The sequence below is a fragment of the Papio anubis genome, chromosome 6, assembly GCF_008728515.1.
Source record: "Papio anubis isolate 15944 chromosome 6, Panubis1.0, whole genome shotgun sequence".
Taxonomy (NCBI): Eukaryota; Metazoa; Chordata; class Mammalia; order Primates; family Cercopithecidae; genus Papio; species Papio anubis.
In genome coordinates this window covers 60,710,759-60,736,564 of record NC_044981.1, presented here as the reverse complement: position 1 = coordinate 60,736,564, position 25,806 = coordinate 60,710,759, and the positions used below count along the sequence as shown (strand labels likewise).

The following is a 25,806-nucleotide window of genomic DNA, read 5'->3' as shown; positions in this document are numbered from 1 at the left end:
GCAGTGATTCATATTATTTTTGTCGTTTTTCCTGGCATCTGTCATTGCTCCTTAACGGCCCTTCTCTCTCAAGGTTATTACAGAATATTTAATGTCTCATTTTTTTTAATGATTCCTTAACTCCTGAGTGGCAGAAACAGGGATTCATATCTTTGATCCTGCTTCTTCTGGTATTCTTAGTTTAAAAAACAAACAAACAAGAACAAAAGCAATTTCAGACAAAACATAACAACTTAGACAGGGCTTAATTCAAATTTAGTTTTTGTTGTTGCTGTTTGTTAATTTTTTTGCCATAGAAGACATGATTTTATTCCTTGTTATTGCTAAATAGTATTCCATTGTGTGTATGTATATGTATGTGTATGTGTGTATAAATAATTTTCTTTATCCAGTCATCAGTTGGCGGACTCTTAGGTTGATTCCACATTTTTGTTATCATGAATAATGAATCAATAAACATACTTGTGCTGGTATCCTTTTTATATAATGATTTCTTTTCCTTTGGGTAGATATCTAGCAGTGCGATTGCTGGTTCAAATCACAGTTCTGTTTTTAGTTCTCTGAAAAATTTCCATACTATTTTCCATAGCGGTTGTACTAATTTACATTCCCATCAACAGTGCATGAGCATTCCATTTCTCTGCATCTTCACCAACATCTATTTTTTTTTTTTTTTTACTTTTTAATAATGACCATTCTGATTGGTATAAGATGATGCCCCGTTGTGGTTTTAATTTGCATGTCTCTGATGATTGGTGATGTTGAGCATTTTTTCATACGTCGGCTGGCTATTTGTATGTCTTTTTTGAAAAATGCCTATTCATGTTGTTTGTCCACTTTTTAATTGGGTTATTTGGTTGTATTTTGAAGTTGTTGAGTTGCTTGAATTCCTTGTAAATTCTGGATTTTAGTCTGCTGTTGGATGCATAATTTGCAAATATTTTCTCCCAATCTGAAGGTTGTCTGTTCACTTTATTGATTATTTATTTTGCTGTGCAGAAGCATTTTAGGTTAATCAAGTCCTATTTGTTTATTTTTGTTTTAGTTTATTGTACTCTGAGATCTCAATCATGAGTTGTCTTCCTAGGCCAATGTCCAGAAGAGGATATTCTTAAATTATTTCTTAATTTTTATTTCAATACTCTTTGGGGTACAGGTGGCTTTTAGTTACATTAATAAATTCTTTAGTGGTGATTTCTTAGTTTTGGTAGACCAGTCACCCAAGCAGTGTACACTGTACTCAATATGCAGGGGACTCAGAGGGAAGGGTGAGAGGGGGATGAGAGATAAAACTGTCTACTGTTTTGTTAAGTTTTAAGTGAAGAAATCACTCTATAGGATCTTATCAATATGAATAATGTACTATTCTGCTAAGTTTATTTTGTACAGTCATATATTCAGAATTCATTAGGCCTTCATGTTTTCTATCACAATGAGGACCCAAATCCAATAAAGGCAATCTCCACTGACAGTGAAGATTGGTTAATGCCATTTGTAGAACATTTGATGTCTCAGTATAAAAGTCATGGGTTAAAGCTTTTGATCATCTCACAGCTTGGAAATATATCATACAATTGTATTATTTTGGCAGTCATTTAATATTACTAAATGATAATTTTTTTTTTTTTTTTTTTTTTTTTTTTTGAGACAAAGTCTTATTCTGTAGCCCAGGCTGGAGTGAAGTGGTGTGATCTCAGCTCAATGCAATGTCTGCCTCCCAGGTTCAAGCGATTATCCTGCCTCAGACTTCAGTGCAGGTGGGATTACAGGCACGTGCCACTGCACCTGGCTAATTTTTTTGTATTTTTAGTAGAGACAGGGTTTCAGCATGTTGACCAAGCTGGTCTTGAACTCCTGACCTCAGGCAATCCACCTGCCTCGGCCTCCCAAAGTGTGCTAGGATTACAGGCATGAGGCACCACACCTGGCTTTTTTTTTTTTTTTTTTTTTTTTTACCTCACCTTTAGTGTTGACTCATACTTTAGGGTTGTTGTGCAACTAGGAAATTGTGATTGCAAATCCAGGTAGACCACCATGACTTGAAACAGAACAATGCTTACTTAGTGTAGTAATTTCATTAATGGAACTGTTAGATTCCTTGTACTGCATGTCTCAGCTGTGCTTTTCTCTGCCTAATTCAAGGGAGATTTGTTAATCAAAAACGTGGAGAAGTAGAAATAATTGAGGGGTATGCTCTAAAGAGAATGCATAGCCCTAGTTTGTCTCTAGGGCTTAGATTTCATGCTTGTTGATGTCTTCCTAATACCTAAGTAGTGTAACATGTACTAAAACTTAGTGATGACCTCAATGTGACCTAAAATGGTTTACATTTAGTTAGTTCAGTTGTGGATATAACTATATATGATTTTTGTATTTGAAGATGCTGGAGATTACATAAACAAATCATATTATTATCTTAAACTATTTTCAAATGATAGCAAAAGTCTAATTTGAACACTACCGTGACATTTTATTGTGCTAATTCTACTGTTATAAGTGTTTTAAATGGTGTATCTCTTAATTTATATCATAGGTATTTTTAATTTGTGAGGGGAAAGATATATTATAGCCCATCAAACAGAAGATTAGGGACTGTTGTATATTGAGAGTGAGTCAGAGCTAAAAGATTATCATATAGGCTTTTGAACATGAATGACAAAAGATGGTACAGAAAGAAAAGCTAAAGAAATAGAATAAATAAAGAGAAGTATAAAAAGTGTTTCCCATAAAGCTTTCTATAATCAATGGTTTTGAAAATTAGCTGTTTATGTTATATATTATATAGAGAAAAATATTTCAAAAAGGTATTTACCATTTTTCCTTGTTTCCTTTTTGTAGTATATATGCATTCCAGGGTGCACAAAAAATCCATTTTGGTTTTTGAAGAATGTTCACCTGATTCATCTACACCCCTGCCACTATGGAATCACCTTCCATGGTATTTGCCAGGATAAAGGTCCTGTTCATTTTGAATATGTGTGGCAATTGGGATTTACAGGTAACAAATTTATGTAATTTTTTAAAAATCTGCTTGAATTATTTCAAAATTTACTAGTCAAGTATTCACTTTCTAAACTCACAAGGTATTTTATATCTCAAAACACAATATAAAGTAAAAATAAAATAAATACTCTTATTTTCCGATGTAGTCCTTTAACTGACGTGTTTAACACCAGCTACATCCTAGGAAATCTACTTGGTGCAAGATCCATAATAGTGAAGTAAACTACAGCTATTTCCTACTTTCATAAATCCATTTGTTGGAAGGGAGTGGTTAGTGGACAAATACAGTGATAACTATGTAATTTTATTTAAAATCAAAATGCTCTTATGAAAACAAGTAGCATTCCATGAATGCTTATAAGCAATAAGCCTGTTTAGGAAAAAGACAAAAAAACAAAAAAACAAAAAAACTGGGCAATTGAGAGATTGAGTTGCGTTGTCAGAAAAGGTTTCCCTAAGAAAATGACCCCTGAAGAGAGATATAGAGAATAATGTCATGGCAGAGAAGCTGGAAAAGAGAGGATTCTAGGTTGAAGGAATTGTATTTGTAAAGACATTATATTAGAAGAAGTGGCGTCTTTGAAGCCCTGTCTGGGGCTGTGAGAAAAGACTAATAACAATTCCATGGAGGGGATAAAGCCAGAACTAAAATGCTGGGTTAAATATTTTGATTTCTATTCTAAAAGGAATAGAAAATTACTATAGCTATTGACACATTCGATAATTTTATAGCAAGTAGAGAAATACATGGAAGAGAAGAAAAAAAGCTAGGGAGTTGGTTGGAGTAATAATGTGAGTCATAATGCTAGAAGCTTGAAATAAATGGAAGATCTTGTTTATGAATTGGAAATAGCAAGTGTGAAGGTGTCAATAGGATGCCTAGTTTTCTGTCTTACATACTTGAAATGAAATCATTTCAATACTTATATTCACATGTATGTTTTTGTTTTATAGAATTTCAATTTCTATCTCAATTTTTTTGATGAACATAATTTTCATTCTTTGATTACATGTTTAGTAGTATTTAACTTAGGTGATGCAAATTAGATTTACATTCTTAAGACTATATGATATTTTCATTCTTTTAAAGAATATTTCCTCTGACAATGATATTTTGGCACTTCAATTTACAAACAACCAGCAAATTAATAGTTTGATGTTTCGAGTAACAGCTAACCGACAGCAGCTGAATTTCTAACATTGCATTACATCACAACAGTGTTGAAGTAAACTAACAATTAGCCTTTTAAACAGAAAACACGATTATTTGTTTCACCATGCTCATAAAATAGTACACTGTAGTGTTAACAACCTTTAGTGACAGAAATAGTTATCAGTTCATTAATCAGATCACACTGAAGACCAAAAGTGGTAGAAGAGAGCAAAGCATTGTTGATAATACTATGTTGATGGTAAAAGGAACTTTCAGAGACTCTGTTATGAATACTTACTATTTTATAAATGACATAATCAGACAAAACAAAGAAATAAGAATAGTTGAGGTTAGAGGAATTAACTTCAGGACTATTTAGGCATTGTGTCAGTTCAGTTGTTTTTAAACCCTGACCACATATTCGAATCATCTGAGGAGCTTTTGAAACATACTAATGGTGAACTCCCACTACAGAACAATCAAACTGGAATTGTAGTGAGATGGACACAGAGTATTTTTTGAGGATCCCTAAATGCTTTTCATGTGCACATTGAGAAATGCTATCTACTGTTACAACCAAATTTGTTCACATACTTCAGTGCCTGCACCATTTTTGAACTTGATTTTCCTTTGTCTCGTAGTAGGAATAATGCTTTCATCTGTTTGGTTATTTTTAAATATTAAACTTCTTTTGAGAACAAAAAATTGTGAAGAGAACATATTCACAATGATGAAATAGCAAAAGTATTTTTGAGGGAAAATGGAATGAATAATAGCAAGTCAAATTGCTCATGCATAAATCAGCTTTGAGCAAATATAGTCAACTTTATTAATGGCAGTACAATAACAAATGTATGTTTTAGAAAATGGGTGGTGTAATACAAAGTTAAAATTACTCATGGATAACTTAGCAAAAAGCAATTATCTTCAAAACAATGTATGCATATTTCATCATTATTTCTTCCTGAATTACGGGACAGAACTTACTGAATATAGCTAATCATAACAAAAATAAAAATTTTGCGACCCCTACATGTGAGAATCTAAATGAGTTGGGCTGTCCAATGGAAAAGAAGCAGTGTGATAATGCACAGGCTGAATGAATGTTTAAGTAAAACAAACTTATTTTGAATTTCAATATGAAGATTCAGCAGTGAAACTTCTCAAGTTTTCAAAACAAAATAGAAGTTAAAATAAATGAAAATAAATATGTAAATAGAATTATACATTTTATGTATTGCAAAATTCCATCTTGTTTATTTTGGTAATTGCCACTAAGATTTTTTTTACTTTTTTCCTCATAAAATATAAAATGTAATTGAAGAGGAACTTTAAAATTATGCTGGTGAGTTTGCATGGGGTGCATTAATTTTACCAGCAGGAAAATTATTTTAATTAAGGGATTTCTCTAACAACTAAACGAAGTGTCTTACATGCCCAATCAATTCTTACCAATATGATTGCTCTACAGAGAAGGGATGGTAATTAATTAGAAGAAGACCCTTCAAGGACAATTGGTCGACAGTGCACATCTTGAGAAAGAGCTGACATGAACTGTTTCTTTTCGAAATCATCATCTATGTTCATTATGTGTATTATTAGATTTGAGGAAAGGAGCTACTGACAGAGTGGATAAAGAGTTGTGAAGTGAAGTAAGACAATATGAATAATGCTTAAGAAAAGATACAATTCTAGCTAAAAAAAAAAGAAAATAAGACAGAAATTCTTTTAAATCTCTTTCTTCTTGAAGCATGTCATTATTTCAGTGTGCTTATCTAAGATAAACATACAGAGTTAAAACACTTAACATGTACTAGTAAACTTTTTTCTAAACAAATAGTAATTGTTGCATTTGCAAGTTGATATTGCAAAAAAAATTTACTTTGAAAGTTTTATATTTCCCTTACAAAATAATGGATCTTCTTGTAGAAGACCTTCCAGTATGTCAATTATAATCTATGCATTATACATTACTTTTTAAATTTTAAGCAATTTTTGTGAAAATAGGAAGTGCTATACCAACAAAGCAATCCTTATCAAAATCCATTTTTTCTTTGTATATTGTTCTACCTTCAAGTCTTCTTTTGTCAAATGTCTGCTATTTATATATATATTAAGTATTTTAGGGACTTTAGTTTTAATTTTTGGTTTTAATCTTCAATTGAAGATTTTTTAAAAAGCTGAGTATTAAAAAAAGTGGTTTAGTGCTTTTCATTCATATCACTTATAGAAAGTTTTTAAAGCATTTTTACATGCTTTGAAAGAGAATTCTCTTAATTAAATCGTTAATTAGAAATAAGTAACTTTCTTTTTTTTTTTTTTTTTTTTTTTTTTTTTTTTTTTTTTTTTTTTTTTTTTTTTTTGAGACGGAGTCTCGCGCTGTGTCACCCAGGCTGGAGTGCAGTGGCGCGATCTCGGCTCACTGCAAGCTCCGCCTCCCAGGTTCAGGCCATTCTCCTGCCTCAGCCTCCGAGTAGCTGGGACTACAGGCGCCCGCCACCACGCCCGGCTAGTTTTTTGTATTTTTAGTAGAGACGGGGTTTCACCATGTTAGCCAGGATGGTCTCGATCTCCTGACCTCGTGATCCGCCCGCCTCGGCCTCCCAAAGTGCTGGGATTACAGGCTTGAGCCACCGCGCCCGGCCAGAAATAAGTAACTTTCATAAACAGAACAAAGCTAATTAAATCATAAGGAAGAAAATATTTCTTACAAACAAGAATTAAAATGTTTAAATGCATAGGACTAAAATTAACAAAAACTTGCAACCTCTACATGGAGAAAACTTTTGATATTGCTGTAGTATAGGTGCATGCATACATAATCTGAAAGAAAATCCTAAAGATATATTATGCTGTAGCTACTATTATTCTTAATAGTTTTTTCTTTTAACCTTCATACTAATTATATTAGTAATATACACACTACCATGCAGTATTTGAATATTCTGAATTTTACAATGTGTTTACTTTTGCCAGTGAGTTTTATAATTTCAAAAGTGTTCTTACCACAAACATGATAACTATATGAGGTAATGCATATGTTAATTAGCTAGATTTGGTCATTCTGCAATGTATATATACTTCAAAATATCATGTTGTATATGGTAAATAAATACAATTTCATCTGTAAATTTAAAATAATAATAACCTTCCCCCTAAAAAACTTTTATTATACCGGAGATACAACTTTTAAAGATTTCAACTCTTCATATTATGTTATAGGTTTATTGAGATTTTAACAAAAAAAATGATGTTATCTTTGTTTCCTATGAAATTGACATCTTATTTAATGTTCACGTGCAAATAAAGACGAATAAAGTCAAGTGTACTCTGCAAAAGCACATCGTGTGGACAAGTGGGGTATAGAATGAGCTCTGCCATGTATTAAAGTAGATTACATAGCTTCATTAATGAAAAGCATCGCACCACTGCATTGGTATTCAAATATGACAAAATACAAAGTCTCAAAATGAATCCAAGACATTAAAAAATATATAACATATAATAAAACTGCCCCCTCAGATTATTAGAATAAGTAGGCACTATTTAATAATTAACATGGAACAAATGGATAGCCATCTGAAAAAAAAAAAATCAACTTGTATATACCTTTAAACATTCTCTGGATTACACTGAAATAGATGAAAGTTTTAATATATAAAACAGAAAGTATAAAAATATTAGAGAATGTTGGAGAAATGCTTTGTAAATCTGGATGGGGGAAGAATGAAACTAAATCCATATCTCCCATGGTACACAAAAAGCAAATCGAAATGGATTAAAGACTTACATCTAAGACCTCAAACTATGAAACTACTAAAAGAAAACATTGGGGAAACTCTCCAGCATATTGGACTAGGCAAAGATTTCTTGAGTAAAACCCCAGAAGCACCAGTAATCAAACCAAAAATAGACAAATGAGCTCACGCCAAGTTAAAATGCTTCTGTAGAGGAAAGGAAACAATCAACAAAGACAAAACTCACAGAAAGGGAGATCATATTTGCAGACTATCTATCTGACAAGGGATTAATAATGAGGATACAAAAGGAGCTCAAATAACTTTACAGGAATAAAATAATAATATGAATTTTAGAAATGGGAAAAAGATCTAAATAGATGTTTCTCAAAAGAAGACATGCGAATAACAAACAGGCATGTGAAAATGTGCTCAATATTATTGATCATCAGAGAAATGCAAACCAAAACTAAAATGAGATGTCATCTCACCCCAGTGCAAAGGACAGGCAATAAAAAATGCTAGCAAGAATGTATAGAAAAGGGAACCCTTGTACACTGTTGGTGGGAATGTAAATTAGTAAAATCACTGTGGAAAACAGTTTGGAGGTTCCCAAAAATATTAAAAATAGAACTGCCATATGATCCTGCAATCTCACTGCTAGGTATATACTCAAATGAAAGGGGATAAGTATATTAAAGATATGTCTGCACTCCCATGTTTACTTCAGCACTATTCACAATAGCCAAGATTTTGAAGCAACCTGAGTGTCCATCAACAGATGAATGGGTAAAGGAAATGTGGTATATTTACCCAATGGAATACTAAATACACACACATACACACACACACACACACACACACACACACACATATATGTATGTATAATGAGGTCCTGTCATTTGCAACAACATGGATGGAACCAGAGGTCATTATGTTAAGTGAAAGAAGCCAGGCACAGAAAGATAAATTCACATATTCTCACATATTTGTAAGAGCTTAGAATTTTAAAAAAATGGAACTCATAGAGATAGAGAGTAGAATGATGGTTACCAGAGGTTTGGAAGGATAGTGAGGTGGATGGAAGTGAGGATAGTTAATGGGTACAAAAATATAATTAGATAGAATTAATAAGACCTAGTATCTGATAGAACCACAGGGTGACCACAGTCAACAATAATTTACCGTACATTTTTAAGTAATTAAAAGAATATAATTGGATTATCTGTAACACAAAGAAAGAATAAATGCTCGAAGTCATGGATACACTATTTTTCCTGAGGTGATTGCTATGGTTTGTATGCCTGCAGCAAAATATCCTAGGTAACCCATAAATATATACATCTAATATTTACCCACAAAAATTAAAAGAGAAAAACGAAAAATAAAATGGATGGGGAAGATGTTTATAGCTAATACTAAAAATGTTGATGTCAGAAAGAAAAGACTTGTGAATTTTACTACAAGACAAGTAAAAATATCTGCTTATGAAAGACATAAAAATAAAAATGCAAAAGAAACACCGCACAGAGATTTTACTCACAAAAGATAGATTAGGATCAATAATATATCAATAACTTAGAAATTAAGAAGCAAAAACTGAAAAACCTGATAGTTAAGTCAGTAATATAAACATACAGTTTACATATGAAGACATAGAGAGTATGCCTAAATGTGTGGGGAAAATGCTAAACTCTATTCATAATGCCATCAAAGCTATTTATTTATTTATTTGTTTATTTATTTATTTATTATACTTTAAATTCTAGGGTACATGTGCACAACCTGCAGGTTTGTTACATATTTATACATGTGCCATGTTGGTGTGCTGCACCCATTAACTCGTCATTTACATTAGGTATATCTCCTAATGCTATCCCTCCCCCGTCACCCCACCCCACAACAGGCCCCAGTGTGTGATGTTCCCCTTCCTGTGTCCAAGTGTTCTCATTGTTCAGTTCCCACCTGTGAGTGAGAACATGTGGTGTTTGGTTTTCTGTTCTTGCTATAGTTTGCTGAGAATGATGGTTTCCAGCTGCATCCATGTCACTACAAAGGACATGAACTCATCCTTTTCTATGGCTGCATAGTATTCCATGGTGTATATGTGCCACATTTTCTTAATCTAGTCTGTCATTGATGGACATTTGGGTTGGTTTCAAGTCTTTGCTATTTTGAATAGTGCCACAATAAACATATGTTGCATGTGTCTTTATAGCAGCATGATGTATAATCCTTTCTGTATATCCCCAGTAATGGGATGGCTGGGTCAAATGGTATTTCTAGTTCTAGATCCTTGAGGAATCCCCACACTGTCTTCCACAATGGTTGAACTAGTTTACTAGAGTCCCACCAACGTGTAAAAGTGTTCCTATTTCTCCACATCCTCTCCAGCATCTGTTGTTTCCTGACTTTTTAATGATCGCCATTCTAACTGGTGTGAGATGGTATCTCATTGTGGTTTTGATTTGCATTTCTCTGATGGCCAGTGATGATGAGCATTTTTTCATGTGTCTGTTGGCTGCATAAATATCTTCTTTTGAGAAGTGTCTGTTCATATCCTTTGCCCAGTTTTTGATGGGGTTGTTTATTTTTTTCTTGTTAATTTGTTTGAGTTCTTTGTAGGTTCTGGATATTAGCCCTTTAAAATTTTCTCCCATTCTGTAGGTTGCCTGTTCACTCTGATGGTAGTTTCCTTTGCTGTGCAGAAGCTCTTTAATTTAATTAGATCCCATTTGTCGATTTTGGCTTTTGTTGCTATGGTTTTTGGTGTTTTAGACATGAAGTCCTTGCCCATGCTTATGTCCTGAAGGGTTTTGCCTAGGTTTTCTTCTAGGGTTTTTATGGTCTTAGGTCTAACATTTAAGTCTCTAATCCATCTTGAATTAATTTTTGTATAAGGTGTAAGGAAGGGATCCAGTTTCAGCTTTCTACATATGGCTAGCCAGTTTTCCCAGCACCATTTATTAAATAGGGAATCCTTTCCCCATTTCTTGTTTTTGTTAGGTTTGTCAAAGATCAGATGGTTGTAGATGTGTGGTATTATTTCTGAGGGCTCTGTTCTGTTCCATTGGTCTATATCTCTGTTTTGGTACTAGTACCATGCTGTTTTGGTTACTGTAGCCTTGTAGCATAGTTTGAAGTCAGGTAGGATGATGCCTCCAGCTTTGTTCTTTTGGCTTAGGACTGTCTTGGCAATGCAGGCTCTTTCTTGGTTCCATATGAACTTTAAAGTAGTCTTTTCCAATTCTGTGAAGAAAGTCATTGGTAGCTTAATGGGGATGGCATTGAATCTATAAATTACCTTGAACAGTATGGCCATTTTCATGATATTGATTCTTCCTATCCATGAGCATGGAATGTTCTTCCATTTGTTTGTGTCCTCTTTTATTTCATTGAGCAGTGGTTTGTAGTTCTGCTTGAAGAGGTACAATTTTAAAAACACTTTAAGTATATAAATTTTTCTCCTCTTAGCCTGGCAAAAATAAAATTTTTATTTTTTTTTAAATAAAAAGTTGGACAAGTTAATGACTATCCATTGCTGGCAATAATGTAAAATCACTATAATATCTAAGTGGGATAATTTTGCAATATCTGTCAATACTACAAATTCTATGCCATTTTACCTAACCTTCCGATCATTGGGAATACATCCACATGCTAAATAATTTACGTATAATTTTATAGCTGGTATCATTGGTTATTAAGAAAAAGAATAAACATAGATATGGAAATGAATGTAGAACTCATCTAGGACTGAGATACATAAGGTGAAAGAAAGGCATGCAACTGTGTAGAATCATGTGTATAATAGACAACCTTGTGATTCTTTATATATAATTTGTGTTTATTTCTGTGGAACACTTTTCTATGTTTGTTGATCAGTGTTCTGAAATTTCACAATGTTGAGACTTTTCCATAGTATGTTCTTGTTGTGTCTTGTTAAACTCTTCTATTTGGAAGCTTTCCATTTTTAGGTAGTTTCTGTATTTTTTCCCCTAAAAAGTCCTTTTTCCTGTTTTTTTTTGTTTTTTTTTTTTTTTTGTTTTGTTTTGTTTTGTTTTTTCTGTAGCCCCAATTCCACCAATTGAATATCACATCTCCTAAATCGATCCTCTCATTTTCTCATAATTTCTTTTCTCTTTGCTATTTGTTTTTGTATTACTTTATTTTCTACTTCATTCCCCCACTTGAATATCCCAAAATGAGTTTGAATTTTTAATTTGTTTTACTATATTTTTATAATCTAGGGCATTTTTCCATCCTTTAAATTGTATACATTTGTAACATCATTTGTGATATTCTGTTTTTTTTTTTTTTCCCCAGTAAGGGTAAAATGGCTTTTCTTCTCTCTCTCAAAATGTTATAGTTTTGTTTTAATTTTCTTCTGTTTTGCATAGGGTCTCAGTTTTCTGTAAATGCTGTTTATGAAGATTTTTTCTCTCTCATTTGGAGTCTTTCTACCAAATGTGGAGTGATCATATTTAATGGTGAGGAACTAAGAAAGCTGACTGGAAATTGACCATACAGGGATGGGCCGTGATGACTGGAGCTCTATGAGAGGGTTGCAGGTTGGCAACTAGGCTTTCATTAGGGGACCCTCAAGGAGCTTGGTATCCTTAAGACAGGAGCCCCTGAGATTCTTTAACTCCTGAAAATAAACCTCAGAAATTGTTTGTAAAGCTGAGTGAGGGGTTAGAATAATAATCTGGATCGCTGAGTTGGGAGAGAGGCTCTGAGTGTCAGCTAATCTTGTTTCCAGAGCCCACCTTAGTATCAGATTCTCAGATGCTTTTTAAACCCTGAGCATTTCAGTATTTCTGCTAAGCCAATATTTTTTTCATGATTATGTCCTCTCACTTGTGTTTTGGCTGTAGTCTTTCTGCTAATTTAGTCAGTGTGTCATTTTTTCATCTTCTCGCTCTTTTTCGTGGGTTAAAACGTTCATTTTATTTTGTTGTTGTTGTTGTTTTCATTTTCTCTTTTTTGAGGCTTTGGGAGGCAGAGGGAAAAATTTAAGAGTTAAATCCAAATGTTTAGTCAGATATATCATTATGAAAAACTTTATGCTAATAAATTGGACAATGTAAATGAAATGGATAAATTTCTAAAGAAATACTAATTGGAAAAACTGACCAAATCATAAATTTCAATTCTAAATAATCCTACAATTTTTAATTAACTGAATAAAATAGTTTTAAAAATCTTCCCACAAAAAACATGCTTGAAATATATGGCCTTCTATTAAAGTTCTCCAAATTTTCGATATTCATTCTAATCTATATAGATTTGCACAAAAACACAGAGGGAGGGACACATATCAATTAATTATATGGAGCTAGCATAATCCTGTTTCAGTTAATTACTCTCAGAATGTTGCAGGTAGAATTTTTATTGACCTATCATTAAATTTACTGATCTTTTCTTCTCTTGTGTCTGATCTTCTTATAATCTCATCCATTTATTGTTTTATTAATATAGCCATAATTGTCTGAAATCTTAAAATTATAAACAGTCAAATTACATACGTATGATTGAAGAGCTTTGGGATATTGTGGTTGGTTACTAGCTCCTTGTTTTTTTCCAGTAATATGTGAGATTTCTTGGTGAGATATTCACATGATAGGGAGCATCATCTCTAATGAATCATCTCTAATTTATAACTCAGTTGTAAAATGCACAGTTTACGTGATATTTTCTAAGAAATGATGTCTTGCAAGTCCCTAGAGTTTAGATTTGTTTACTATAAGTGATCCAAAGCCAGAGATATTTTGCTAAAAGATTCTTTAGATAAATACTGTCCTCTAACAAATATTTTGTGTTTGTTTATTAGGAGATGTAGTCATGATTACAAAAAGATTGGATCAGGTCTCCTATGTTCTTTTATTATCTCTACTAATGACCAATAACAGGTTATCAGCCCAGCTTAATTAACTCCTTTTTCCCTACAATTCTGATATTTACAATCATTTTTTGTTTAGTTTTTCCTACAATTTCAAAATCTATCATTCCCTAATTCCTTATCTAATTATCTATTTTATTCTTCTTTTCCTGTGGACTTTTCAGCAAATTTAGCATAATCATTTTAAAGTCCTTGTCTGTTAATTCTAGTCTGGGCCTTAAAATGTTAGTTTTCCTCTTGAATATAGGTCACATTCTCTTGAATATAGGTCACTTCTTTCTTCTGCTCTTTTGCAATCTCTGCTTTTATTATCGTTATAGGACATTGTTCCTTTTATGGTTCTACTATCCTTTCTTATAATTATTAATTACAGTTTAGTCAACATTTGATTATTTTAAAAAGTGAATTGGCCTGGGAGCTGTGTCTTCTTGTGATGCTGTATTTCTCAGTCCATGTTTAACATGAGAGTGTTGGGCTTTGAGGTGTCCTTCAAATTCAATATCATATACATATAGGAACTTATTTTGTGACAGATGTTGTCAAATTTATCTTTTCAAGTAATTTGACCACAGTCCTTAATAATTCATTGTGAATTCAAGTATGTAAGTGTTTATTTAATTTTTTATCTCTCTCTCTCTCTCTTTTTTTTTTTAAAGGATCTGAAGGTGAAAAGTGCCAAGGGGTTATTGATGCCTATTTCTTTCTGACTGCAAACTGCACTGAAGATGCAATCTATGTGAACAATCCTGAAGATAATAATTCTTCATGTTCTTTCCCATGTGAAGGCACAAAAGAGGTAAGGTAAATTTATATAGTTGCTTTTCATTTTTCTTTTTAGCTCATAATTGTCTGATTTTTTTAAAAAGTTAGAAATGTTTAGGTTACAGATTCTTCAATATTCAAAATATGTAGTTTGCATAGTTTAAATATAACTTCTTAAACAAATTCCCAGCAGTCTACTTGGAAATTTGTATTTATTTCTTACATTTATAATATGGGAAGGTAAAAAAATATGAAAAATCATTTTGTTCCTAGTCTTCTTATGTTTTATTAATGTTATAATTTACAGGCTGACTAAAGCCTCTCAAATACAGTTGTGATTATGCCACTTTTTTTGCTTACAGATCATAATGAAATGCCATTGTCTTTTGGGTATGTTTAAATCTCTGAGAGATTTCTAATCTCTTACACAAGCAAACTACTTAAAAATAAAATAAATAAAAATAAATGAAAATAATTTCAAGTCTCTAGGCAGTTCCATCACTAAAAATTGTGAGGCCTATGGCAAGAATAAAAGAGAGGCCCTCCTTTTATCCCCTGACTTTTGTCTCATACTAATTAAGATTGTATTTTTTAATATGTAACAATAATTAAGAAAAATTTAAGAATCTTCAGTTTAAATGAATTAGGAATAGGAACTTTTTGTTAAAGTGATTCAGAAGTTTTCCAAAAAGTTAGAGAATTAACAAAGTATTTGTAACCTATCTTGTCTTGATATAACCTAATTTGGTCATTTTAAGAAAGCCATATTTTAATTCTGTGTATTGTCTAAATTTCAGTAAAGACTAATAAACCATTTTCTTTATTAATATATCAGTTTACGTTGAGCCCAACCTTGTAAAAACTGATACAAGTCACTATTTCCTTCAAATTCACCATCTAGAGGCATTACAATTACAGGCAAAAAGACTTCAAATACCACAGAACATCTAAAAGTGTGCCCTCAAATATATTTTGATATATGTTTACAAGTCATAAATACATGAAGTAAGCTTAATACATTCTTACATATATATATTTAGCCAATCACATATACATCAATATACAAATAGATGACTACATTACAACTTTATCTTTAAGACTTTTAGCTTTATCAGTATATTAAAAATAATTACATATTATAATACACTTAATAATTCAGTAACTATAAACCATTTTTAGGAACAAGCAAATCATATTTGTGGGTTTTTTTGTGTATTTTTAGTTCTCAGTATTCTTTTATAATAATCACCAACTTCAAGTAAATTAGCCATTAATTTCTTTAGATTCAAGAAAATACACAAAGATAACAATCTAAGATCATTTTAGCTATTTTATTACTTTATGATTACATATTTTATATAACTTTAACAACTTTTATCACAGGCAAAATAAATATAAATACACATCCCTCAACTGTATTTGCCCACCTTATTTCCATTCTATAAGGACGGGTAATTTAAATCTATGTTTAGAGACTATATTTTTATATTTTTCTTAACTAGGAATTGTTTAGGCATCTAAAATAATTTGATTAATTTGATTAAATATCTGTATAAGTTCTTAATGTTGACTAAATATTTAGAAATTGCAAACTTACACAATCATGTTAAGTTCTTATGATTTGTAGTATCAATAAAACATTCTAGTACATCAATGCAGTAAAATTAGTAAGCATTCACAAGATTCATCCCTTTTAAATTATATCTGTTATTAAAATTTCAATTATATCAATTTTAGATTTGTGTAATCATAGACAATTTGAGGACATAATTATAGAATATTTCTCTTAAAGTTAAATTAAATCAGGTTAATTTATCTAAAGTGTCATTTAAAATTACATGAGTCCGTTTTAAATAAATAAACCTCTTTAGAATAAATAAATACATATACTAATATAAATAAACAAAACTCAGTATTTATGTATTTTGAAAAATCAAAACTTTAGGATTATGCCAGAGCTCTATGGAGCCAAGTTTTCTTCTCAACTAAAAGACTAACAATATTACCCATACACATGAATGCTTTTCCTGATTTGTTAAAATTTTGGCAAGAGAAAACATGTGAATAAAGCACAGTTAATCATTTCCTTTCATTGTAAAATATGGACACTCTGAAAAATAATCCTAGAATGGCAATATAGAATGTTAGAAAAAATATTTATGGTCAATTAATTTCGATTTTTTTCTAAGCAAAACAGAAAAGGAGAAAAAGTGAAAAATGAATAAGCTAAGTTTATCTAGATTCCGGTAGATATAAAATTATGATTGCAAAGATTATCTCCTCTCTGCACAGCATTGGAGATGCTTAAATGCAGAAAAACCTATTTTCATACATGCAAGAACAAATTATTATAGACAGTTTAAACAACTCACATACTTGACAATTCCCCAGAGCCATATAATTAAAAATCTAGTGCATCTTAATCCCAGAAGCATGAAAATACAAGAGGAGGTTTTGTATAATACACAGTAGTTTCTCTATTAGACATACAGGACAGAGAATCTCCTCATGAGGATTTTTCCCTTTTTGTTCTATTGGATCTGTCAAATAAACAATCTTGTTCATGTCAAAATTTCCCCAGAGTGGTCACTGCAATTTCACATTGTCCTTTGAGAAATTATGCCAATTAGAGAGATACATATATGGCTTACAATATGAGGGGAGGAATGTGAGGTGTCCAGGCATAAAAAACTGAGAGGAACCCATGAAAACTTACGTCAGAAAGCATTTGTACAATATCATGTCTCCAGAACATTCTAAATATCAGTCCATTTCAAATCAACTGACAGTGTTTAGAAGATTTTTTAAAAGATGACAATAAAAATGTTGCCCAAAGGAACACCAGAGTGATGTGACCATCTGAACTCATCACTTACTTACAACACTTGAATCATGTAGTTTTAGAACCCACACTTTCCTCTCCCAGCTGACTTCCTCTTATAGTCTCACCTGAAAAAGTGATGAAGACAGAGTTTTCCTATTTACATATATTTGAATCATATTATTAAAAGATTACTAAAAATGTTTTCTTATTCTTAAGAAACAAAAGAAACATAACATTTGTGAAGTTGATGAAAAAAAAAATTGGAGTTTAGACTTGATGCTGTACCTATGTCACTTTCACAGTTGGAGAGAATATCCAGTGGTCTCAGGGTAGTGCACTGGTTGCTATTCAGCATTGAGAGTGAGTGCATTTTAATGAGATTTTGTGGAACTTTCGATTTGTTCACTTTTTACCCTCCAAAAGATCACCAGATAATTCTGCTGATCAAGAAAAACTAATTATTTTAGACTTCTTTCAATAAGGGAAAACAACCCCTTACTAGAATCTTAGTAGTGCCTCAGATGGGAGAAGTTGTGGAAAGTTATTTATTTGGCATAGTGCCTTGGGTCAGTTGTAGAGGGTATCTAGTGGAGATTGGTTAGAGTTTATAAATGAAAGCTTTGTATAGGTGGCACAATATACTGAGAATCTTTAAAGTGAGTCTTGATTTGCAAACTGTTAGTCTTTATAAAAAACTTATTTTAGTTGGTTCACAGTCTTATGTTCTAGAAGCAAATATTTCATGGAGTAAATAGTAAGTTATTCTTGCTTTTTCTCAGTATTTTAAAACATGTGATGGAAAATTAGGTTTATTTTAGTTTTCATCATCAAAGACAGAAATTCCAAAATTTTCTTTTATTTCTTTGCGATAAAATCTGTCCCTTCCCTGAGTGAGGTCCTTTTAAATGCAAATACTTCTGGAATGGAAACACACGAATATAAATAAGTTTATCTTGTTTTCTACACCCATACTATAAAAACATTATAAAATTATATATTATTATGAGTTACTGGGAAGGGAAGTTGAATTTCAAGCAAAGTAGAAGAGTCCATGGAGCACTAAAATTTGGGATGTGAAAGGTTTTAATCAAGTTTATTTTATTTCAGAACTTATGACTAGGTTGTAATCCAGTATAAATTTGAACTTTAATTCATCTAGCTATAATTTTTTAAATCTGTTCCTTTTTAGTTACCTAAATATAAAGCCAAACAGCCTTTTTCTTTCCCTCATCTTGACTAAACTTAAGACAGGTTTCTGATTGCCTACAGGCCCCTGCACTCTTTTTTTTCTTATAGGATGCACTTTAAAAATGTTGCAATTGTAAATTATCTGCCTTTTTGAAATGTATGTAAATCTTCTTCCAACCTCTTGCCAGTTTAAGGATGCATAGGATGTCTTTATCAAGGACCTTGGAAACATGTCTCTGAAATGTAAACATCAAATACGATAGTACTCTTACTTCCCAGTGTACTCTACAGAAGGCCTACTCACAGAGCAAAATCTTTGCATACTCAATAATAACTCAATCTGCTTGACACATTCCATTGATCCAACTCTTCTCTAGTGACATCAAGTATAACAGTCTTCCCCCTTAACTGCAGGGATACTTTCCAAGACTCCGGTGTATGCCTGAAACTGTGAATATTACCAAACCCTGTATTTGCTGTATTTTTTTCCTATACATACATACTTATGATGAAGTTTAATTTATAAATTAGGCACAAAAAGAGATTAACAACAATTACTAATAAAAACAGAACAATTATAACAGCATACTCTCATAAAAGTTTTGTGACTATTGTCTCTCTTTTTCAAGATATCTTACTAAACTATACTAACATTTATTATTATTATTATTATTATTATACTTTAAGTTCTAGGGTACATGTGCACAACGTGCAGGTTTGTTACATATGTATACATATGCCATGTTGGTGTGCTGCACCCATTAACTCATCATTTACATTAGGTATATCTCCTAATGCTATCCCTCCTACCTCCTCCCACCCCCAAACCAAACACCGCATGTTATCTCTCATAGGTGGGAATTGAACAATGAGATCACTTGGACACAGGAAGGGGAACATCACTAACATGTTTTTGAAGTGTGGTAACTGAAAGCATGGAAAGTGAAACCAACAAAAGGGAGGACTGCTGTCATTTTCTATTCAAGTTCGCAATTAAAATCCCTCCTGTTTTCTATTTTTGGAGAATTGAGTTTAGTTTCTCTCCCCTATTTCAATAGTCTTTAATAAAATTTAATTACTTATTTAACTTTCATGCAATTTTTACCTTGACAGATACTGTTTTAAGGATCCAGCTTTCTACATATCATGATTACAAAAAGTCACTTTCACCTCTGAAGTCACTTTATTTATCTATTTAATATCAAGGGTCAAAAATGGCAAAATAAAGGGCATATATTAGATCTTACATATTTTTTTTTTCCCACAGAGTCCTTTGCCAAGTGACCCTATGTATTAATATATTGTGGATATGACAAAATAATTTATAGAAAATTACACTATATTCCCTGAAATGATAGCTGGCATTATTTAACTAGAGTTGTTTACTTACCTATGCAGAACATTTTCTGTAAGTATGTTATAAATGTTCTTCAGGTAGGTTAATTTCTCTACAAAAGAAGTGACTTTGGGGTAATAATATTGTCTTATGTGTATACATTAATAGGAATGAATTCTCAAAAAGGGAATTTTCAGCTGTTTGTTTTACTTCTATTTCCTTTGGGAAGAACAGATCTTCCACTGCCCAGAATCATGATTTTATTACATTCCTTCCTCAAGTAAACATTTTTAAATATCTAGAATAAAACTTCTAATTTAACTTTTGTATATTTTGTAATATTGAGGTTTTTGTGCAAAGTTTAATAATTAATCATATATTTTATGTACATGGTATATGTACAGTTGACCTGTGAATAATATAGGAGTTGGGGTTGCCGACCACTATGCAGTCCAAAATTGCCTAACACATTTGATTTAACGTTTTGATAGAATGTTTTGCATAAATTTTTTTAAAGATTAATGGACTCCTTTAAGCAGATCTTTGTTTCTCTATGTACACAAAGTTGAGAAATACAAGGTAGATTCCTCCGATATACAAGGTAGATTCAAGTTTCTATATGTCTACTGATATAATTTACTGTCTTACTAATTTTTTGAGAGATTACTTATTTGTAAATTTAATTATAGAAAACCAAAATTCTAGTAGAAGTCTAGACTATCTGAACAGATGAGAAATAATGTTGAAATCCAAAATTATTTTTTAGTCACAGAAATTACTTGCAATAGTTTTTAGATATAGTAAATACCTGCAGCATAAAATAATGCACCACCGTTCCCATTTAATAAAAGTGTCTCAACCAGAGCATTGGATTTAATTTAGGTGTTCATATCACACCCCTTAGATAAAATGTGCTGTTTTGGAGGTGTAGTCAAAAGAAAAACCTCATTATCCAACTTTTAGTTCTTTCAGATTTTTTTAATCCCCGTAATAATTATTTTGAAAATAAAAGGGAAAGCACAGAGTTATGTGAAATAAGTCTGTCCTATTCCAAATTCTATACTAATATTTCTTGTTAATATATTGCTCTTTTTCAAGATTTTATTGTGTATTATTTTGTAATGTAGATATATAATAATTAAAAATACAATGAGTAATTTGAAATTTTGATGTTTCATATTTTCTAATTATATTTAAGGTGCAGAAATAATACATTAGGCATTTTTCCATAAAGAATATTTTAAAAATTAGCAAATTTTGAATAAGACTTATAGGCTAGAAAATATAGTTTTATAGCCAAATCAACCTTCTGACTTTGGCAATTTTTCTGAGGTAGCAAAATAAAATATTTTCATTTTTGAAAGAAATACACAGTAAGTTATAATGTTCAATATAGTCTCAGATCTCAGGAAGCTAAACTACCTATATACATGGATATAGAGATAGATAAAATAATCAAGTGGTGTCATAAAATGCTAATATTTGTTACTTCTTTTTAATTTTAATTTAATTTTTTTTATATATTTTTTGAGACGGAGTTTCGCTCTATCACCCAGACTGGAGTGCAGTGGCCGAATCTCAGCTCACTGCAAGCTCCGCCTCCCGGGTTTACGCCATTCTCCTGCCTCAGCCTCCCGAGTAACTGGGACTACAGGCGCACGCCACCTCGCCCGGCCAATATTTTTTGTATTTTTTAGTAGAGACGGGGTTTCACCGTGTTAGCCAGGATGGTCTCGATCTTCTGACCTCATGATCCGCCCATCTCGGCTTCCCAAAGTGCTGGGATTACAGGCTTGAGCCACCGCGCCCCGCCAATATTTGTTACTTCTTATATGAGTACTTATTAAATTTGTAAGCCAATTATAATAGTGCTCCTTTAATTGGGAAAAAAAATTACAACTAATATCCTCTGAATGTAGAAAATCATTACATACTCAAAGAGAGATGAAGACCTTTATGAATTACAAACACATAGACATATAGACACAGATAAAACTTATAGCTTCAATTGTAATATTTTAGACTTGGGGCAAGTGTAAATAACATGTCACTATCATGTTATCAAAGAACTATTCTCCTTCCTACTAGATTCGACTTTCTTACTTATTTTGATCTCTATGTAGAAAGTGAAAAGACAGATTCTCATTTGATTCTAATTCAACAGAGAGTAAATCTCTATGAACCATTTATCTACTTAGATATCAATGAAGGATCAGACCATGAAACCAAATTCCTAATCTGTGTTGCGACAGATGGAAAATAACTTGTTGTCTATGAACCAAAACCAAAAAGAAATTATGAAAATATGCAGAGAAGTGTTTTTAAAGATAGTAAAGTTCTATTGTCATTTGAATTTACTTGTAGGAATTAGGAATATAGGTATATGTAAATATACAAATATATGCCTGTGTTTAAGCACTCCATAAGAAGTGCACTTCTTTTCTTACAGTTTACCTAACCGTCAGGTAAATCCATTGAGCATATCTGTGGAAGAGTTTTAAAGCTGAAGAGTTTTAAAGCTGTTAAAAGTATAAATATAATTTTCAATAAAACATACCATCATGACTTTATGAAAATATTAAACATGTGAAAGATATTATTTAATTTACTTTTAATAAGGAATCAAGTAAAGCTTTACTATCAGTTCAAAGGAGAAAATAGGTAAACCACTGAAGGATAGAAACTATTTAGCAAAACCACAAATAGATTTTCCATGGATCTGTCTATCAATACAATGCTATTTCCATCATATCAGTTAACAAACAATGTCTATAAAAATTTGGTTAAAATGGAATTTTTTAAAAAATTGTGTAATAAATGTACATGTATTCAGTACATATATATATACATATACATATACATTTCTGTCACAATTCGAGTATAAACAATTTGACTATTAAAAATGATTTTGACATAAATCAAAACTGATTTTTTCAACCTTTGCTAAAGGAACACATTATTTCAACAAATACATGAAAGCTTGAAATTCAAACTTTGAAATGATTGTGTCATCCAAAAGACTACCAAGAAGACTAAATAGTAGAATGAAGAGTTTATTTGTGATATCAGTTTGCTAACTGGGTGCAGTAGTCCATTCTCACACTGCTATAAAGAACTACCTGACTCTGGGTGATCTATAAAGAAAAGAGGTTTAATTGACACAGAGTTCCACAGGCTGTACAGGAGGCATGGCTGGGAGGCATGAGAAAACTTTCAATCATGGCAGAAAGCAAAGGGGAAGAAAGCATGAGTCTTCACATGGCAGCAGGAGAGACAGTAAAGGGAGAGGTGTTACATACTTTTACACAACCAGATCTCAGGAAAACTCACTTGGTATCAGGAGAACAGCAAGGGAGAAACTGCACCCATGATTTAATCATATCCCACCAGGCCCCACCTCCAATACTCAGGATCACAATTCAACATGAGATTTGGGTGAGGAAACAGAGCCAAATAATATAACTGGGAAAACGTTATCTCTGATATCGACCCAAGGTGCTCTCTTAGAAGTGGTAAAGGGCAGGGTGATTTTTGTGCCTCACAGGGTCTGTGTTCAAAATAGACTCAGACATATTCAACAGGTTTGCGGGGAAAGCAATACATATTTATGAGGAGGAATCAAGCACATATTCAGTGAGTAAACATATATGTAACATGCATACCATGTTCTTTTTGAAGCAGGGCTTTAATGTTAAAATGAGGTGGAATTTGGCAGTTTGCATCAAAAAGTGAACTATAGGACACAAAGACAGTTTGTGTCCTGTTTGTATAAACTGGCTGAAACTGATTTGAGACCTACAATTGCTTATCAGAAGAGTGTTTGTAAGGCAGTTCTGTCTGATAAGGGTTATGGTGGCCTTGGTTGTAAATCAGAGTTAGGAATGGAATGACAATTTGACTGATATCTCCTGTTAGGGAGTGTAGCAAGGGTGTGGTTTTTCTTGTAGCTCTAGAAATTTAGGGAATTGCTGTGCCAGCCAAGTTCTGAACCCTTGTCCCATAGTTATCTTCTGTTTCCTTAACCCTAGGTTTCAACTTAGTAGACAGAGAGGCATGTATTGTGGTCTCTCAGATCACAATTGTAATATTGTAGTAAGTGATGGGAATTTATAACATTTTTATTTCTTTTTGTTATAGATCTGTGCAAACGGATGCAGTTGTTTGAGTGAAGAAGACAATCAGGAATATCGGTATCTATGTTTTCTCAGATGGATTAGCAACATGTATCTGGAAAATATAACTGATGATCAAGAAAATAAGAGTCAACATGAAGCTATTTGTGAAGATGAAATTAATAGACCCAGGTATTTATGTATCATTTGAGCAGATAATATCACCTATCGAAAAGTTATAATTACACTGATGAGTCATAATCAAACTCTTTCATGGTAACAATCTTTTTTTTTATTAAAATGATTGGAATTTTCACACCAAACACTTATATATACATATATACTTATTATATATTATGTTACATAATATATGTTATGTATAACAATTCTAACACAATAAAAGAGAAGAAGGAATATATCTGTATAGAAATAACTTTTCTATATCATTGTAGAATCAAGTTAGCATAAATCCGTGATAAATTCTGCTAAGTTAAGATGAGTACGATTAGTTCCAAAGCAACTACAAACAAACAAACAAACAAACAAACAAAAAACAAACAAAAAAAATGAGTGGTGAGAGAGGGCATTCCTGTCTTGTGCCAGTTTTGAAGGGGAATGCTTCCAGTTTTGCCCATTCAGTATGATATTGGCTGTGGGTTTGTCATAAATAACTCTTATTATTTTGAGATATGTTCCATCAATACCAAATTTATTGAAGGTTTTTATCATGAAGGGCTGTTGAATTTTGTCAAAGGCCTTTTCTGCATCTATTGAGATAATCATGAATTTTTGTCTTTGGTTCTGTTTATATGCTGGATTATGTTTATTGATTTGCGTATGTTGAATCATCCTTGCATCCCTGGGATGAAGTCCACTTGATCATGGTGAATAAGCTTTTTTATGTGCTGCTGGATTCGGTTTTCCAGTATTTTATTGAGGTTTTTTGCATCGATGGTCATCAGGGATATTGGTCTAAAATTCCCTTTTTTTGTTGTGTCTCTGCCAGGCTTCGGTATCAGGATGATGTTAGCCTCATAAAATGAGTTAGAGAGGATTCCCTCTTTTTCTATTGATTGGAATAGTTTCAGAAGGAATGGTAACAGCTCCTCCCTGTACATCTGGTAGGATTTGGCTGTGAATTCGTCTGGTCCTGGACTTTTTTTGGTTGGTAGGCTATTAATTATTGCCTCAATTTCAGAGCTTGTTATTGACCTATTCAGGTATTCAACTTCTTCCTGGTTTAGTCTTGGGAGAGTGTATGTGTCCAGGAATTTATCCATTTCTTCTAGGTTTTCTAGTTTATTTGGGTAGAGGTGTTTATAGTATTCTCTGATGGTAGTTTGTATTTCTGTGGGGTCAGTGGTGATATCCCCATTATCATTTTTTATTGCATCTATTTAATTCTTTTCTCTTTTCTTCTTTATTAGTCTTACTAGCAGTCTATCAATTTTGTTGATCTTTGCAAAAAAACAGCTCCTGGATTCATTGATTTTTTGAAGGGTTTTTTGTGTCTCTATCTCCTTCAGTTCTACTCTGATCTTAGCTATTTCTTGCCTTCTGCTAGCTTTCGAAAGTGTTTGCTCTTGCTTCTCTAGTTCTTTTAATTGCAATGTTAGAGTGTCAATTTTAGATCTTTCCTGCTTTCTCTTGTGGGCATTTAGTGCTATAAATTTCCCTCTACACACTGCTTTAAATGTGTCCCAGACATTCTGGTATGTTGTATCTTTGTTCTCATTGGTTTCAAAGAACATCTTTATTTCTGCCTTCATTTTGTTATGTATCCAGTAGT

General features: G+C 32.2%; 1 protein-coding gene across 1 annotated transcript in view; it reads left to right on the top strand.

Annotated features, from left to right (window-relative positions):
* The window catches only part of LOC101000355 (protein eyes shut homolog), an 88,852-nt gene that overhangs the window by 45,657 nt on the left and 17,389 nt on the right, over positions 1-25,806 (top strand). The window contains exons 4-6 of the mRNA XM_021936793.2: positions 2,839-2,998; positions 14,452-14,591; positions 24,043-24,209. Of these exons, the coding sequence (XP_021792485.2) occupies positions 2,839-2,998; positions 14,452-14,591; positions 24,043-24,209 (467 nt within the window). The remainder of the gene's footprint in view (positions 1-2,838; positions 2,999-14,451; positions 14,592-24,042; positions 24,210-25,806) is intronic.